Source organism: Ylistrum balloti, unplaced genomic scaffold (assembly GCF_031769215.1).
Source record: "Ylistrum balloti isolate Yb309-2 unplaced genomic scaffold, AGI_CSIRO_Ybal_v1 Utg371000, whole genome shotgun sequence".
Lineage (NCBI taxonomy): Eukaryota > Metazoa > Mollusca > Bivalvia > Pectinida > Pectinidae > Ylistrum > Ylistrum balloti.
This window is the reverse complement of record NW_026782558.1, coordinates 1,436,929-1,455,616: the sequence shown is the minus strand read 5'-3', so window position 1 is coordinate 1,455,616 and position 18,688 is coordinate 1,436,929. Positions and strand designations below refer to the sequence as shown.

Genomic DNA, 18,688 nt, shown 5'->3' with positions numbered 1-18,688 from the left:
AAACGCTATAGTATTTCAATAGCTGGATTTTCCTTTTTTAAAACTGAATTCAGCATTATCATCAGAAAACATAGACATGTATATATTTTATATACGTTACAGGAACGAAGACACCGCCTACCATAAACAGATGGAGGAGATTGATCAGAGTCTGGAGGCCGCGGAACAGACGGGTGTTATTAGTAACAAACGGCTTAACACCGACTACTTCAAAGCAGACAAACAGGTATCATTGTCAATAGATCCTACTCCAATATAGAAAGTCCTAGACTGGAACGAGGGTCCGTCTGGTACCGTCGGATAAACAGGTCCTTTATTTTCTGTCAAGTAATCCTGGTTAAAAACGTATAAGAATACTATATACTTTAATCATTTTAAAAAATTGCTTTAAATGTTAATTTCAAAAGGTAATTTATCTCTTAAATGATGATTGTACAAAAACATCCAAGTGGATAGCTCATGTCAACACAGAGAGACAGGCATTCATTTTTTCTTTTCATTAAAGAGATTAAAGTCAAATCGTGTATATGTGTGTTTGTGTGTATACGTTTCATTTTACATACAGATATCGTTCATAAACAAAAAAAAAAAATACTGAAATTAAGAAACAGTTATTTATCCATCTAATGTATCAATCAACTCTGTACTCGCACATTTGATCGATCTTCAAACAAAAAAATCATACTGTTCTTTGTCATCAAGATGTAAATTTAGAATTAGATACAACACAGCCAAATGATAAATTAAGATGCATCATACAGCTATTTGTCCTGCATCATACAGCTGACTCGTCCCTTTAGGATTCGTCAGTGATGCCAAGGGCCTAAATACTTAATCCTGCGGAAATGTCAAAATCTAGATTGTGATTTCCATGTAAACAGTCGAACCTCATTGTCTCGAACTCATATAACTTAGAACATGGTTATCTCGAAGTTTCCTCATGGTCCCACCGAGTTCGAAATAACGATGTTTTAGTATATATGATGATTGCTGATTTAAGTTTTACTTACATTTCTCTTAGATACGAAACAAATGTTCTGCTTTTTCAATGCTTATTTATTTTGTTTTAAAATTAATTGATGCCCAGGCATCTAAACCTGATACACAATTACATATATTTGTATTTCTTCAAACCATTTCCTAATAAAATTTGTGTAAATGGATTGTCAGTTGCCCTCTAAAGGTATGCAGTTGAAAACATCCCTGTTACAGTTTTGTATAAATTCAACACATTAAATAGGAAATATTTTTGACGTACTATACTTTAGAAAATATCTTTTCTCATCTGAGAACGTGACATTACTTACTTGGATTGTCAAATGTTTACATAGTGGGCGTTATCGATGAAGCACAGGACGCTTACTCTTCAAGAACACCTGGTCTTTTCTCCTTGTACTTTTTCAAGAGTCTCCGTGTAAATTTTTCTTTTATTCATGATTTACCCTAGTTTTATTGAATTTGTGTTTCTTTGTTGCTCTGTATTGTAGATGCGAATGTCGCAGGAAGGACGCCGGACTTTGACGAAACCTTCAGATGAACGGACTCAAGCCGAGATACACCATGTGAGTAGACAGTCTCTTTACATATACATAACTCTATTTTTTATTGTTCTATTTTTTCTAATTTCGTACAATTATATATTTGTTTAAAACTGCAAATAAATTAAAGCGAAAAAATATTAAATTAATGAAAACAAGAAAGTCACTATTTTGTTTCAGATATAAAAATCGCCCTTTAAAACAATGACAGTAAGACTATAGACTTGTTTCCTTTCATATTTCGCCATGATCAGAACTTGATCAGAGATGTTCCGAAAAAGTCTTATTGAGTTATTTATTTACCTAGCAATTTCAGTCAATCCTAGTCCTCTGGAACATCAAGAGATTAGGAGAATTAAAAAATGAATTATTTTTTAATTGATGAAACGTTCTCTTTGCTTTGTTATTTGCCCCCCTGAATGTAAAGATAAATGGGGATTTTATTATTAAAACATTGTCATATTCTGATATTTCAGTCTACTCTAGCCCTTCGGAATGTAAAGATAATTGGGGATTATTCATTAAAGATACAACAAGCATTCGCTAAAGTAGGATTTTTTGAAAGGTAAGTGATCTAATATAAAAACACAAACAAAAAATAACTTTCCCACTAAATCTTAAATCACCAATACAGCATTCTAGTGGAAAGTATTAACATATATACTGGTTTGCCATCAAGTATATTACGGTAGACTTATAAACTCCAATGATCGTTTTCATATCTTTTAAAAGTAAACCTAAAATGAATGTGAAACAGTTTCAGTATTTGAGTTCTGGCTAATTTTCACGCCACCACAATATCTGGTCTTTGTAACAAATGAACAATGAATTATATTTCATAAGATTACTAAATCAATTTGAATATCTTTTTTTATCTTTTACAGTTATGAAGCCAAACGATTCATTGTGAAGGAAGGTGGTACACCGGAGAATTACTACGTCATCATATACGGCCAAAGTAAGTCAACACTGTTCTTTTAAATCATCTATAAAACAGAGATTCAAGGAAAATTTAGAATCACCCATCACCTCGGCCATGTCTTACTCACTAATCACTATGCGTTATGTAGCTGTAAATGTAGATGTTGGTAAAAAGTTCTAGTCGACTAAGACCAGATGTTTTGGAAGGATAAGCTTATTTATCTATTACACTGTTCATGTAAATTTTGATTTTATTTTTCGATGGAGTATATTATGTTTCTTATAATTCTTTATTTTTTAGTAATTTAATTTTTTTTGTTCTTATTTAGTCATTATCGTGAAACTTGACGAACACAGGTCGACGGCCAAAACGCTAGTCAAGTTAAAAAGAGGAGAAGATTTTGGGGTAAGAGATAGTTCATTATTTCCTTTTTTTTTATATAAATTAAATATTTATTAAATGAAGAAAAACAGAGCTTGAGATGCTTGTCTTTTAAATATCACGTGTTTTTTTTTTTTTTTATTGAATATATATATATATATATACCATATATATTTTTTCCTTTTTGGGGACTTGAAGAAATGACGGTTACGTATTCAGGATAGTAGGAATTGGTATAATTTTGAAAGTTTAAAGTTATTACTTGGTTTGATGTTATGATTTACCATCTAGTTCTCCTAACTTTCTTTTTCTCTCAATTTCCCTCCTTTCCCATTCAGTCCTTCCTTTTTCCTTCTGTATGTTTTCCTCGTTATCCGTTAATAAATCCCGCACTCTTCATTCTTTGGTACACACTTGTTCTACTTATACTAGTTACGATGTCGTATGACAATGGGTACTAGTTCTGGTGTGGTATCATAGGGGATACTAGTTCCGGTGTGGTATGATGGGGGATACTAGTTCCGGTGTGGTATGATGGGGGATACTAGTTCCGGTCAGGTATGATGAGGGATACTAGTTTCGGTGTTTTTATTACAGTGGGTACTAGTTCCGATGTGGTATGATGGGGGATACTAGTTCCGGTGTGTTGTGAACTAGGTTTGATGGTTTTCTATTCTTTGTAAATCCACTTTTATCAAACTGACACATTTATAATTGATAAAAGAAGAATACTTTAAATCTAACGGGGACATAACTCCAAACGACTAGTTAAATTAATGTCACTAATAAAATTATTTAGCTTATTTGTTTTCATTTCTGAAGTAAAATTTGATCATTGTTTGAAGACTTACTGTTTGACTTACAGGAATTAGGGATATACCACGGTAAGCCGAGACAGGGTTCTATCATTACAGAAACCTATACCGAACTACTCCGGGTCTCCGCCGAGGTAACTACAGCCTTGTACTATTAATAGGTAATACGATGAATTGAATGTTTTAAGTTTTCTTTCTTATTTTGTTGTTGCTTATTACTTTATTTCTTTTTTTTTATTATATTTCAAAGGACTTCAAAACAATAGTGATGGGAGGAAATAGGCTCGATCCCGAAGTTGACCCTTTTTTACTGTAAGTTTCAGCATTCAAATCAGTTTATTAAAACAGAAGCATCCGATTTGCTTTTAATCATATTGTTAAAAAAAATGGACAGGATTTGGTTCTGCATTTATCCAAGAAACAGAATTCGTATATCTGAACGGAATTGTTAAAATATGGGTGAAGGGAGACAACTCCAAGCGACACGTTCCTTTATTTCAGCAACCAGAGTTTTCTACAAGGCTGGCCACTACCTGTACTAAAAGAACATCCGAAACAGTTCATGACCAGCTACGTCCAGTGAGTCACTTATAGATAGTATATGGTCAACGTCTTCAAATATAAATAATTAAGGAGGATTAAGAAAGAAAAAGTGACGAGCCTTTGTAAAACCACTTTTGTGTTTCGTTCTGATCTAGATAAATGCTTGTAAAATAATGGTCTTATATTCATCAATTCTTATAAGACAATATATCATGTAATCTATCTATGCTGCAATTTATATTGAATTAGACCAAATCACATGCGCTCAAATAATGGCTCAAAGTGAATATATAGTTCCAAACTTCAATGGATATGATAGCTGTTATCTCTATCGCAACCTTACAAAATGGTTGGATTTTTTCCCCTTTAGCATTTACCATCTTTTCTTCGAACTCTGACTAGATCTAGTTCAGTTTTAAGAAGGTTGATATAAAAAAATAATTGGCAATTTAAAACTTCTTGAGTTGAATATTGATACAGCAACAATAAATTCACATATTTGATATATATCTACCTCAGACGTAACACGGTCATGGAATTCGACAGCAGACGATCCGACTGGCTCTACATAGTCAAATCGGTGAGTGGAGAGTTACGTATAAGGGAAGATAAATAATGGTTTTGCCCGATACAATTTATTTTACAGAAGACAATGCATTTTACAATTTACGATTCACCGAAAGTACTAGAAGGCAGAAGCATTAATTAGTTACAGAAATCATAAGCGGAATTGGAAAGTTTCACATTTATTACTAATTTTACAATGTTTGACGTATCACAGGCACTTTGGGCGAATCTTATAAAAAGTTAACCATCATTTTCGTAACAACAGTTACTAAATATAATCGTGTATTAACAGTAGAATAGGGTATTAGTTAAAATAGTGTTTATTTCATATGAAATTTTATAAAAACGAGTCTCAGATTTCATTTATGCATATTAAATATATATGCTTTGGCGAAAAAAAATACTCTCAGACGAGCTTTATATAATTTCATAGAAAACAAATATGAAGATTTGAATCACATAAACCATAAAAGTTAATTTGAGAGGTTTTAAAGGAAGTAATTATTTGGAGGACGAAGTCAAACGGAGAGAGCCATTTTGTTGCGCCTTTTTCAAACCATGACGAATCGAAATTTTGCATATTATGATATTTTAATCGATTTCTGACTGGAAATAAAAAACAAATCCAGGATACATTTATATAAGCAAACATTTACATGGACATTTAACTGGACAATAGGCACATCACGTGATTAATTACGTAACAGTTCTGAAATTCTGATAATAATCATAAGAAAACACCGACAAGGCATTCTAGGGTCAATTTCTGTTTTGTAGGGTTCAATCAAGGTGCTTAAGAAGCTAGTGAAGACAATACCATCGGTCAGCCAGAGAACAGGACGACACGTAGAAAAGGCTCATACAAACGGATACCAGGCCTTCCTCGTGCGGGACACCGACTACAGCAGACACGCGCGCTATAACGGTATATCTTCTTAATTAGTCTTGTTTGCAATGTAACATCTTAAAAGACACGTTTTCCTTTAACATTGAACTGTCAGGAAATTTAGCTTCATTACGATCATATTATTAGGAATATTTTAGGAAAAGTGAACATTTCATATCTTTCATATATAACTGGCGAGACATTTGCATCGTGATTTTTTTTCTAATGCAAAGAGACATTGTCCTTAGGGTTGTATATTCCTCGAGCTTTGACCATGGAGAGTGATGATGATGAGAGTCAGGATGACCCTCTGTCGGCCAGGAGTAATCTAAGTGACGACATCAAATCCGCACCTCTCCTGGAAAGGTTGGAAAAAGTGCTCCGACCTTCCACAGCCTTCCACATGACCACGCCCAATTCCAAGCGTCTGCACAGATATTCAAAATCGGCCGTATATCGACGTCAAAAGGTATTGCCGTTATCACATAAAAAATAGTTACAATGTCCGTTTTCAATACGAAATCGCGTCCAAGCTTTGATTTTGATAAAAGGAAATTTTCAGTAGTGTTCTCCTATGCATACCAGGCTTCATGGTGTTTGCTACCAATACAAATCATGGGTAATTTCTTACATGTGTTTACCTTAGTTACACTTGTTTTGGATACCTCCACCAATAATCGAGATATAGCAGATATCGGGGTTATCTCCCTTACATCACAGTCTGATTTCCGGTTGTTTACTTGCAGACAAATGCGCGGACACTGACATCGACGACAGATTCACAGATAAATGAAAAAGATAAAGGTAAACAAATTAATTATCTTGAGGAAGATTTTAAATTACATTTTTTCAGTTTAATTTGTCTAAAATTCGTTGTTTTCTGAATTCAGAATTGAAAGGTTTGTATTGATGTTACAGCGGCCATCATTGACAATGTTTGAAATATTTAGATTTTCTGCTGTAATTGTTATTGATTTTTTTTTATATTTTCATAGAAAACGTGGAAAACCAGGACGTAAACGGAAATCCTGCGCCAGAAAAACGAGAGGGACGAAGGACGATTTTCGACGACTGGGACGCACAGTACAGACAGACGGTAGGTATCTACGTCATCTATTGTAGACACACACTACAGACAGACGGTAAGTATCTACGTCACCTATTGTAGACACACACTACAGACAGACGGTAGATATCTACGTCACCTATTATAGACACACACCACAGACAGACGATAAATATCTACGTCATCTATTGTAGACACACACTACAGACAGACGGTAAGTATCTACGTCACCTATTGTAGACACACACTACAGACAGACGGTAGATATCTACGTCATCTATTGTAGACACACACTACAGACAGACGGTAAATATCTACGTCATCTACTGTAGACACACACTACAGACAGACGATAACTATCTATGTCATCTATTGTAGACACACACTACAGACAGACGGTAAGTACGTCATCTATTGTAGACACACACTACAGACAGTCAGTAAGTACGTCATCTATTGTAGACACACACTACAGACAGACGGTAAGTACGTCATCTATTGTAGACACACACTACAGACAGACGGTAAGTATCTACGTCATCTATTATAGACACACACTACAGACAGATGGTAAGTACGTCATCTATTATAGACACACACTGCAGACAGACGGTAAGTACGTCATCTATTGTAGACACACACTACAGACAGACGGTAAGTACGTCATCTATTGTAGACACACACTACAGACAGACGGTAAGTACGTCATCTATTGTAGACACACACTACAGACAGACGGTAAGTATCTACGTCATCTATTATAGACACACACTACAGACAGATGGTAAGTACGTCATCTATTATAGACACACACTACAGACAGTCAGTAAGTACGTCATCTATTGTAGACACACACTACAAACAGACGGTAACTACGTCATCTATTGTAGACACACACTACAGACAGACGGTAAGTATCTACGTCATCTATTATAGACACACACTACAGACAGATGGTAAGTACGTCATCTATTATAGACACACACTACAGACAGATGGTAAGTATCTACGTCATCTACTGTAGACACACACTACAGACAGACGATAACTATCTATGTCATCTATTGTAGACACACACTACAGACAGACGGTAAGTACGTCATCTATTGTAGACACACACTACAGACAGTCAGTAAGTACGTCAGCTATTGTAGACACACACTACAGACACACAGACACACACTACAGACAGACGGTAAGTATCAAACACACACTACAGACAGACGGTAAGTACGTCATCTATTGTAGACACACACTACAGACAGTCAGTAAGTACGTCATCTATTGTAGACACACACTACAAACAGACGGTAAGTACGTCATCTATTGTAGACACACTACAGACAGACGGTAAGTATCTACGTCATCTATTATAGACACACACTGCAGACAGATGGTAAGTACGTCATCTATTGTAGACACACACTACAGACAGACGGTAAGTATCTACGTCATCTATTGTAGACACACACTACAGACAGACGGTAAGTACGTCATCTATTGTAGACACACACTACAGACAGACGGTAGGTATCTACATAATCTATTGTAGACACATACTACAGACAGATGGTAAGTATCCACCTCATGTATTGTATAAACCGACCTGTCACGTGTACCCGTATACAGGCATTTTTGTCGTTCGAGGCAAACCACTCGCCACTCCCTGAGGTGTGAAACTATGTACAAGAAAGACTATATAACGCAGGGTCCAGATATATTTTGAAAACCGTTGGATAAGAAATATTTTTATAATTACTGACTATGATCACTGTCTAGTCACAACTACACGTGTTTTCCGTTTAATTGTCCTTCCACGATATTAGTCAACCATTTTTAGCGAACCGCGTCAAAATGTGTGCGCGATGTATACAAGGTGTTCGCACGATGATTTTGGCGCATTGTGCGTTACAGCAATTGTATTTCAAAGCTTGGAAAAGACATTGCGGAAGTTTTACAATCTAAATGATCTATTAGAGAGTACAGTAATGCGACAGTCTGACTTTGTGCAACACTTAAAACCCATTCGAAAGACATGTTGCAATTTAAACTGCAATTATGTAGGATTTTGGGGCGTTGGAACCGGTAAATTGCTGAACGTGTGCTCAATGAATTCTAAAAATATGCCGGACTATAAAAGCGTATAGATATTCGGTATATGTACTAATACAAGGAGAGACGTTGCCTTTCTGTGTTCAAACACCGGCGATTATTTCACTTCATTTTCCCAATTGGAATGGGCTTTCATCGATTTTTAAACACGAGGAACAAATTGCTGATTAAATTTCTGTCTTGTCAGCTTCTGCGTAATACCAAACATACAGTATGTAAATTTGTACAGAAAGTTCCGACTAACGTGTTTAAGCAAGCACAATGTTACAAATGATGTTTTTTTCAATGCAATGAAAACGCTACTGAAACTGGGGCGCTGAATGTCCCTCACAAGACACACGATTTCAATAAGGTATGCTTCTGGTTTTTTGTTGGTTTTTTGGGGGTTTTTTTTTAAAAGTTTTTTGTTTCCACGTTGGGTCCAAACACCTATTTACAGTTTCCTGTGCAGTATCAGGTGATTCTGTCAAAAATATATCGCCATATATTCTAAGTGTATCATAGACATACTGATGTAGACAAGAATTCAGTAATTGTAGAAAAAGAACCAGATCACCTTTGTTAGGTTTTTATAAGAAATCAAAACTAAACATTATCAACTCATTCATCTTAAATACGTATCAACAAACAAAGAAACTCTCGACAACTGTACAAAGACTTGGAATTATAATAAAACACACTGTTATGCCAAAAATATGTCAAGACCTGGTGAAGTCATGGACCGGATGTGGAACATTGTAGGGATAAGTCAGCTTACACTATCAAAATACAATTAATATCAATCTAGAATTCAATGTTGAGACATGGTAAGAATACAAAGTGAAATTAAAGGAAATAACAGCTGTTTGCCTGTTGGTTCTGGATCAGTATATATTGCTCTCATTTGAGAACGTGGCTTTATTTATTTAGGTTGACTAAGGTTTACATGGCGAGTGGCGTCGAGGAAGCAGAAGACGTTGACTCTTCCGGAACTCCTGGTCTTATCCTCCTAATTTGTCATAATTTTATTGAATTCATGTCTTGATTATGATGACGTTTACGTGTCAGTATCTTCTTGTTTTGTTTTTACGACACAGGAACATGAAGAAACAGAGGCGGATAAGAACCCTTTGTTCGTCACTGTCCAAACTCTAAAGAAAGGCGAAGTGTTTGTAAGTATTTCTTTCAAACACTCAAAAACCAAAATAAAGTATGTAATGGCCCATTATATGTCATCCAAAGAATTTAGAGCAAACTGTATTACCAAAGAACACAAAAGTACGGACCAATCATATGTTTTCAGTGAGGTAGCAACCAACAAGGAGACCCCCACCTCAAAATGAATTGTTCACTGGCGATGAACATAACACGCAAACGATATTGGTGTTAATTCGATACTATTCCATCTTTTAGATGTTTACGCGACACCTTCAATTCTTGATTTACTCCTCAGTGTTGTTCCCCTTGACCTTTGGCCTCGATACCCACTAATGACCTTGACCTTTATGTTGCCTTCCAGGGTTTACAATACATCGTCTTTGATGATCAGCCCCAGCCTAGTTTGATAGTAGTAAGCAATGGGGCCGACTGTGTACGAATAAGCCGTCGACTTTTTAAACAACATTTGCAGAAGGACCCGCGTATGGTGGACAGATTAACCAATCAGGTGAATGGATCGCATTTTTTCTGTCTAATCTTATATGTGTAAAAATGCCATATTTTCTAGTCACGTGTTCATGATTTATCTCCCTTGAAGGGTTATAAACTATAATTAATTTCAATTTATTTTGATTCTAGAACCTTTGCACTGAGGTTGAACGAATTGGCTCATGTTTGTTTTGTCATAACAGTTCCCTTGTATAAAATCAATCAGAAAAAATATTTTTTCTAAGACAATTGATAGTATGACGTAAGTACATTCATGTAAATGTTGTCCTTGCTCTGGTTAAAATGGCTGAAAATGGTAAATAATGTATTCTCCAGGTATCAATAAAATGGAAATGTATTTAATTTTCCTCGTTAAAGAGGTTGTGTTAAGAATGATCAGGAACAAGGGAAGTAACTTGCCAGTGAGTAATGTCATTGTGTGATATTTGACTTAGATATTTTCGGCGAGATCGTTGAAGGGCTAAAGGTTTCATTGTAAAGAGATCGTATAAGGTTATATAATAAGCTAGAACACTGACCATGCCACCTGCTCTAATACAACCGTCCCATTAGTGTAAAACCAAAACAAAGAGACTATATATTTGATGTACTTCTATTTAGGCTATGTTTTAATGTTTTAATGAAGTCTAAAACAAAGTTGTATTATTTATAATATAATATACATATAGACAGTCGTTGTTAGTATAGGGGTCACGCGTGTAATTCTTGGTGCAGACACATATTCAGGAACCAAATCAATATCCCAGCCAACCATTCGTCTCTAAAATACATCAGATATGTATTTCAAGCGTTTATGTGACTAAGACATTTTGAAAAATGATGCTAGAAGGCTCCTTTATCACATATGACTGATTGTAAATGTGTTAAATATAGGCATAGCACAAGTATTCCTTCTCACCCATGCAAGATCTATTTTACATCAATTTCAGAAATTTCCAGACGTTTCGAACATTAATCCTATTTAATTTGGTCAGTGTTAATTTGCCTACACCGCCTTCTATTTTTCAACACACAGACCCCAAACATTTCTAACGGATCCTAGAAAATCAAAGCATCTGTATGATTCAGTTTAATTCATTATTTAGAACCAGCCTGCAGTGTCTATTACCGTCAATCTAGAAGGTTGTGCAAAAGACACAAAAGTGAGCCGCACATTTCAGTACAAATTAGGACCTATATACAGCCATTTTATGATTCGTATGTGATGCTAAGGGCCCAATTTTGAAATATAATTTGTTTTGAAATATCCTTAGTACAATATCTTTGTGTAAACCCCCCCCCCCCAAAAAAAAAGAAAAGTTCTCAGGTGCTCGTGTGTGTCTAATTTATCAATCATCTATAAAAGTGTGCTGATAGAAGCTGCGTCTCACTTCAACTGAAAAAAGGGCAGCTTAATATTGCAAAATAAAATAATCATATACACGGAGTGCTGAATTTAGTACCGAAGACATGCATGTTTGAACTAATAAAACAGTGTTAGTGTTTCTACAAACAAACGATTGAAGTCACAAAATCCAAATAAGTACCTACGCAAGAGGTAGAATAACAATTGTGATACCGAAGTGTTATCGTTACTTTTTAATGGCCAATCTTAAACCATTACAGTCGTTTCATGAACATTTAACTTCGTGTCTAGACGAAATAGCAACGCGTGTGTTGGTCGATCTCTATATCAAACTGGTTAATTTAGTATATACGCTGTTTAGGGTTTTTTTTCGGGGCTAAGTTGTCTCGGGGTATCGAAACTGCTGATGCACACATACTGATCCAACTTTAAAAGTTAAAGGAATTTATTGTTCTTAAGTATAAAATACTGCGTTCATAAATTAACCGACAAATCGATTATTGAGTAAACTAACGTAAATGACTTGATTCGGCAGTTTAGACACCGCAATATCTATCTAGCATGACATTGTTTGTTCGTGTTTGTTTTCATCATGAAGTCCTTTAAGCATACAGCACCACGGATATTCTCTGTAGTCAATTACGTGGAGACTAAAACACGTAGTCCCCACGGAGAAATCAAATCAAGTTGAAACATCGCTGGGGAGAATGTGTTATATGTGCTTAAGTTAAGCGCATGTTTGATGTGTTTTTTACTAAACACATCTTGACTTAGACTATGAAACGCCATTACTACAGAGCTCGTTTTCTCTTACATAAGTAGAACATACATTGCAGTTTAGCGTGACCTTCCTTGTTACGTATGCATTTAACGATAGCACTGTTTCGACAAGAGAGGCCAACTCGATGTAGCATTGACAACACGTGCTAGACGATTGCACGTGCATGACAGGACACAGTTATATTTAGCTGTTTGATGGCAATTTGCATTCCGATGGAGTGAATGAGATGTCTTTTTCATAAATTGAGCCTGTTCAAACAGATTGTGTCTATTAGGCGCTGCATTATTTCTAATCATTTCTTGGGATTGGTAATGGAATTCAATTGTCGGGCCGACGCTTCCTGATAAGAACGAATAAAATCAATCACAACCGATCGAGATTGGAATGACAAAGTGGATTGCAGGTACACGCATACTGCCCGAACATGCGACGGACCCATATAAGGAAGTTCACGTGTTTTCTAGGGAGAAAGTGCAAAACAAAATGACAAATATTGCCAGATTAGAACACGTTCCATGTAATCGTCCAAAAATTAAAAAAAATAAAAACTTCTTATCTAGAACAAACCTTATAAATCACCACGATTACGGAGAATCAATCATTTCCCAGGCGAGTTCTGGTACCTTTTTATCTGAGGAAACGTCAAATTGTAGGACTGTTCGGAACAACCTTAATCTGATGTTATCAATTACTCACAATGTATATTTTTGTACACATGCAAAAAAAGACTGTTAAATATCATTTTTAGATACAGTTTAAAGATATACCAAAGTAATATAATTTTTGAAAGAATATATAAGTATTTATATAACTTTATCGAAATTAATGTTGTTTAACATCATCGCGAACACTGCAGATCCCCCGCGAATATTTTGAACTGCAAATTCCTCGCGAATATTTTGAACTACAAATCCCTCGCGAATATTATTAACTGCAAATTCCTCGCAAATATTATCAACTGCAAATCCATCGCGAATATTATCAAAAACTGCAAATCCCTCGCGAATATTATAAACTCCACATCTCTCGCGAATATTATGAACTGCAAATCCCTCGCAAGTATCATAAAACTCCACATCACTCGCGAATATTATCTACTGCAAATCCCTCGCGAATATTACAAACTCCACATCTCTCGGAAATATTATGAACTGCAAATCCCTCGCAAGTATCATAAAACTCCACATCACTCGCGAAAATTATCTACTGCAAATCCCTCGCGAATATTACAAACTCCACATCTCTCGGTAATATTATAAACTGCAAATCTATCGCTAATTTTTTTTCAACTGCAAAGTCCTCGCGAATATTTTCAAGAGCAAATCCTCGCGAATATTATCAATTCCAAATCCCACGCCCACGCGAATATCTTAATCTGCAAGGTCCTCGCGAATATCATAAACGTTGTAAAACATTCTTACCATTTTGTTACTAGTAGGATTTGCTAAAATTAAAGTAAATTATGGTAAAGCACAGAAAATTTGTAGGAATTATATTTACATAAATATGGATATACGAAATATATGCAATTACCTTCGCGTTCTTCCGTCTGCGTCACACCTAAAATTCTATCAGCAATTGTACCAAAGAAGATTTGGCTAAATACAGACTTCCGGAGACGTTCTTCCGACTAACTAAGACAGTTTTGCGAACTTGATAACGAAGTTATTAGACGTTTCATTTACAAGCGTCTGGAGGACAGCGATAACATGTCACGTGGTGTGAAGATGAGGATGCTAATACATTTATCTATATATTTCTCTTTAGATCGATACAGAACTAATCGGCGGCCTGGTTTACTCGCATGCGTTGTGTGACAGAAACGTAATAAATGTATCGCGGTCTTCTAAAAAGCTCTGTAAACAAATTACCACCTGTTTTGAAAGTCGTAATCCAAATTAAAAATATTTTTGTACAACTTTTGTGTTCCGGTTGATGAGGAATACACTGTAAATGTCTTATTTGTTCAAAGCATGACAAGGACATTTTAAAAGGAACTTTTCTTCGCCAAATCGTCATTATTGTTTCCTTATCAACGTATGTCTATGATCTTGCCTTTGAAATATTAATTTACAATCGATATCGTCCCCCGCGACAGACCATGATCAACATTAAGACTGTATAAAAGACACATAAGCAAATAGCAACTTTCAATACAAATTTAGAATTAAATACACTAAAGTCTTATAATAAAGAAAACTGCACCATACAGATTTCTTCTAGGACTCGCCTATAATGCTAAGGGCCTTTATGATAAACCTTATGTATTTTTGATGCCCATTAACATAGACTGCTGCCTTTCAGGTATCGCCGTATCCTACGGACGAACAGCTACAGGATCAGCTGATCACACGAGTGAACTGGGAGTCTTACAAAGAAATAAGCATCAACCAAAATATGTCACGAATCCGAGAACGGTGCAAAAGACATACCAAGAAACAGCGTCCGTTTCAGTTTTAAAACATTTCAAACCCCTTGTATAAGTAAATGTCTGATTGCAGTTGTGCTCGTGGAAATGAGACCAACAAAAGTGAGGAGAAATACCGCAAATGAGGCCAACCAAAGGGGGAAAAACGTGGAAATGAGGCCAATAAAGGGGAGAAGAAACCCGGCTTTGCCACATGTATATAATGATGGCTTTGATCACAAGCGTGGAAGAGAAGATACTTATTTTCAAATGTTTATTTTTTGACAATCCCGGTGTTGCCAAAAAGTTGGAAAGACTCGTATTTCACAGGTACATCCCTATGTTTGCTTTGCATGGGAAAGGAAATACATACGACCTTGTACCAAAATTGACAGTGGGATCGCACTTTCACCTTCTATAGCGTAACCATTGCTTCAAAGAATGACGTCATTAATTTTGACTCATAGTTCAGGGTCGTTCATGATGACACGGTGTACACAACACTATCGAAAATTGAGGGGAACATTAATAATGACACCTGTTGGATCTGTGTGCAGATTTCCATCATTTGTGATTCGTCACCTGCTAATACGAGGTAATGGAAACATCTGTTGTGAGTGTCCGGCTGGAATCGTTGTAGTCTTGTTCTCGGTAGGTTAAAAATATCCCCTAAGGACTATATATATATTGGGGCGAATAAAACTGAATAATTAGAGACATAGACTACTCCGGCCGAACGCATTGTGATATATGCATCCTTTTTGGCGGTACCGTACGGCAAGGAACGATAACTCTAGTAGAGATTGGCTTTTAAACTGATCTGAGTGAAGACGTCATGACGACACGTGTTGCATTTGGCACATGCTTTTTTTGTTGTTTGGAACAAGCGAGTTCTGATATGGAAAAAAAACGACGTAGCTTTGAACTTCGTTAACATCGCGGGCGTCGTCATGGAAGCAATAGTCACTCATATTTCCGAAACACATGATATTGTTTCTCTTGTACGTTTTGATATATTTGTGTTAGTCTTTGTTTTTGCCATAAATTGACTTCGTTTCCATCATAATTAGTTTTGTTTTTGTCGGTCCTTACATTTGTGTTTGGTATAACTCAGCATTTCAATTACAAAACAGTATTTACAACTTAGAAAAAAATAATCGGGAAGTGAAGTTGATACAATGAAAACAGAGAAAGCTCATTTACATTTTTAGGTCAACTGACCCGAGTAGTATTTAAGACGTTAGGTATCACAAGTCGTTTAGACTGAGGAGATAAGAAGATCAGATTTATTCAGTTTTTACGCCCTGTCTGCAAGGACTCTTGAAAATGAAACACATAAATACGATAAAAATGAGAAATAGTTTTAAAACATCTCGATGACTTGATATTATCAGGAAATACCTAGATGTGTCTCGATTACATACATTCTACTGCAGTTACCAAAAAATGACGACCTACATACACTCTCTTTAACGGATCAAAATTTGCCAGGCATCTAGCCGACCTAGGTTCGATTCTCCAATTGTGCATGGATTGGAACTCCCTTTTCCACCCATAGTATGATCTTCTGCGCGCTTCCACCAGGAAAACAAAACATATTAATTTAAAGCTGACCAACTTCTTTTAAATTTGCGATTGTTGTAAAAAAAGTTTACAGATTGAGACACTCTTGATTAAGACAATCTTGTCCCATTTATACACAGAGCCAGATAGAATCCAGGACAAAGGATGTATGACAAAGATGCTCCGGTTTTGTAGCCTAGCTTTTGAGAGTGCAGTGTTATTACAAACAATGGAATGGATGTCTTTTTCAAACCCTGCGTTCAGGGAATATGGACTTTTATTAATTGAATCCCCAGGAAATTTATTTTACTCAAATGAATACACACGCTTCGTTCTGAAGCCAGTTCTCAATGAAATACACACCCAAATTCTTTCTGCGAAAATGAGTCGATAACATAAAAAGTGGAGAAAAAACGTAGCGCAGATCAATTTTATTTAAGATCAGGTGTACTTAAGAGTATGTGTACTTGTAATCATGAAAATAAATTGATCGTGGTTAGATGACGTGTATCACGTGATTAGTTGAGAAGATAAATTATTTTCCTACCATTGTGTATTGTTTTTCGATTCAGCAGCATATAAATGGTTTTCTTCACATTTGATTCATATTTCTAATATTTGTTTTTGTTTTACTTTTTTGGTTCTCAGCAACATGTGCACGCGGGACAATGCTAATTGTATCAGACGAAAAGAGGCGACTAATGTGAATCACAGATATGATATATCTGGTATATAGTTTTTGGACCGGTTGATCGAGACTAAAATACACAATACACTACCATAATTGTACTTGGCAGCTCTTTATCTAAATAAGGAAAATAAAGATTGGTTCAGCAGCTCGAAGAATGAATTTAGAACTGGCTCAGAAGCCTAATTACTTGACCTACATGTATTTCTCAAGTTCTTTAATGGCTTGCTTATAGGTTGCTTAATGTTTTGGGATCACTGGCTGCTCATCATTCAAGACGCTGAAGAAATTAAAGAGTGCTCGCCACTCCAGACGTTTAGAGATACAGGGCACCCACTCCCCCATATGTTCAGAGATGATAGAGTGTTCACTATTCCAGACGCTGAAGAGATTACAGAGTGCTCGCCACTCCAGACGTTCAGAGATTATAGGATACTCATCGCCTCGAACTTTTCAGAGATTGTTAGGTACTAAAAACGTCAGATGGTTTTAGAAGCATAAGGTCTTCACCACCCAATACGTTCCATAATTATGAAGTTCTCAACACTCCAACGTTTTAGAGATTAGACGCTATTCATCACTTTAGTTTTATAGATTGCACTGTCTTCACCATCCCAGACGTTCCACACATTATAGGGCACTCACCACTGCATTTAGAGATTGCAGTGTCTTCACCACACCAAATGATTTAGAGATTGCAGTGTCTTCACCACACCAAATGATTAGGAGATTGCAGTGTCTTCTCCACACCAAACGTTTTAGAGATTGCAGTGTCTTCGCCACAGCAAATGATTTAGAGATTGCAGTGTCTTCACCGCACCGAACGTTTTAGAGATATGAGTGTCTTCACCACACCAAATGACTTAGCGATTGCAGTTTTTTCGCCACACCAAATGATTTAGCGATTGCAGTGTCTTCGCCACACCAAACGTTTTAGAGATTGCAGTGTCTTCACCACACCAAACGTTTTAGAAATTGCAGTGTCTTCACTACACCAAATGATTTAGCGATTGCAGTGTCTTCACCACGCAAAATGATTTAGCGATTGCAGTGTCTTCGCCACACCAAACGTTTTAGAGATTGCAGTGTTCGCCGCACCAAATGATTTAGAGATATGAGTGTCTTCACCACACCAAACGTTTTAGAGATATGAGTGTCTTCACCACACCAAACGTTTTAGAGATATGAGTGTCTTCACCACACCAAACGTTTTAGAGATATGAGTGTCTTCACCACACCAAACGATTTAGAGATTGCAGTGTCTTCACCACACCAAACGTTTTAGAGATTGCAGTGTTCGCCGCACCAAATGATTTAGAGATATGAGTGTCTTCACTACACCAAATGATTTAGCGATTGCAGTGTCTTCACCACACCAAACGTTTTAGAGATTGCAGTGTTCGCCGCACCAAATGATTTAGAGATTG

General features: G+C 36.2%; 1 protein-coding gene across 1 annotated transcript in view; it reads left to right on the top strand.

Moving 5' to 3' along the window:
- LOC132559946 (uncharacterized) overlaps positions 1–15,063 on the top strand; it is a 31,249-nt gene extending 16,186 nt beyond the window's left edge. Inside the window, exons 4-19 of the mRNA XM_060224582.1 lie at positions 103–226; positions 1,488–1,562; positions 2,015–2,103; positions 2,423–2,496; positions 2,789–2,865; positions 3,707–3,790; positions 3,907–3,968; positions 4,158–4,235; positions 4,719–4,779; positions 5,544–5,691; positions 5,901–6,121; positions 6,399–6,456; positions 6,648–6,748; positions 9,907–9,981; positions 10,329–10,475; positions 14,908–15,063. Of these exons, the coding sequence (XP_060080565.1) occupies positions 103–226; positions 1,488–1,562; positions 2,015–2,103; positions 2,423–2,496; positions 2,789–2,865; positions 3,707–3,790; positions 3,907–3,968; positions 4,158–4,235; positions 4,719–4,779; positions 5,544–5,691; positions 5,901–6,121; positions 6,399–6,456; positions 6,648–6,748; positions 9,907–9,981; positions 10,329–10,475; positions 14,908–15,063 (1,630 nt within the window). The remainder of the gene's footprint in view (positions 1–102; positions 227–1,487; positions 1,563–2,014; positions 2,104–2,422; positions 2,497–2,788; positions 2,866–3,706; positions 3,791–3,906; positions 3,969–4,157; positions 4,236–4,718; positions 4,780–5,543; positions 5,692–5,900; positions 6,122–6,398; positions 6,457–6,647; positions 6,749–9,906; positions 9,982–10,328; positions 10,476–14,907) is intronic.
- Positions 15,064–18,688: the final 3,625 nt, after the last annotated feature.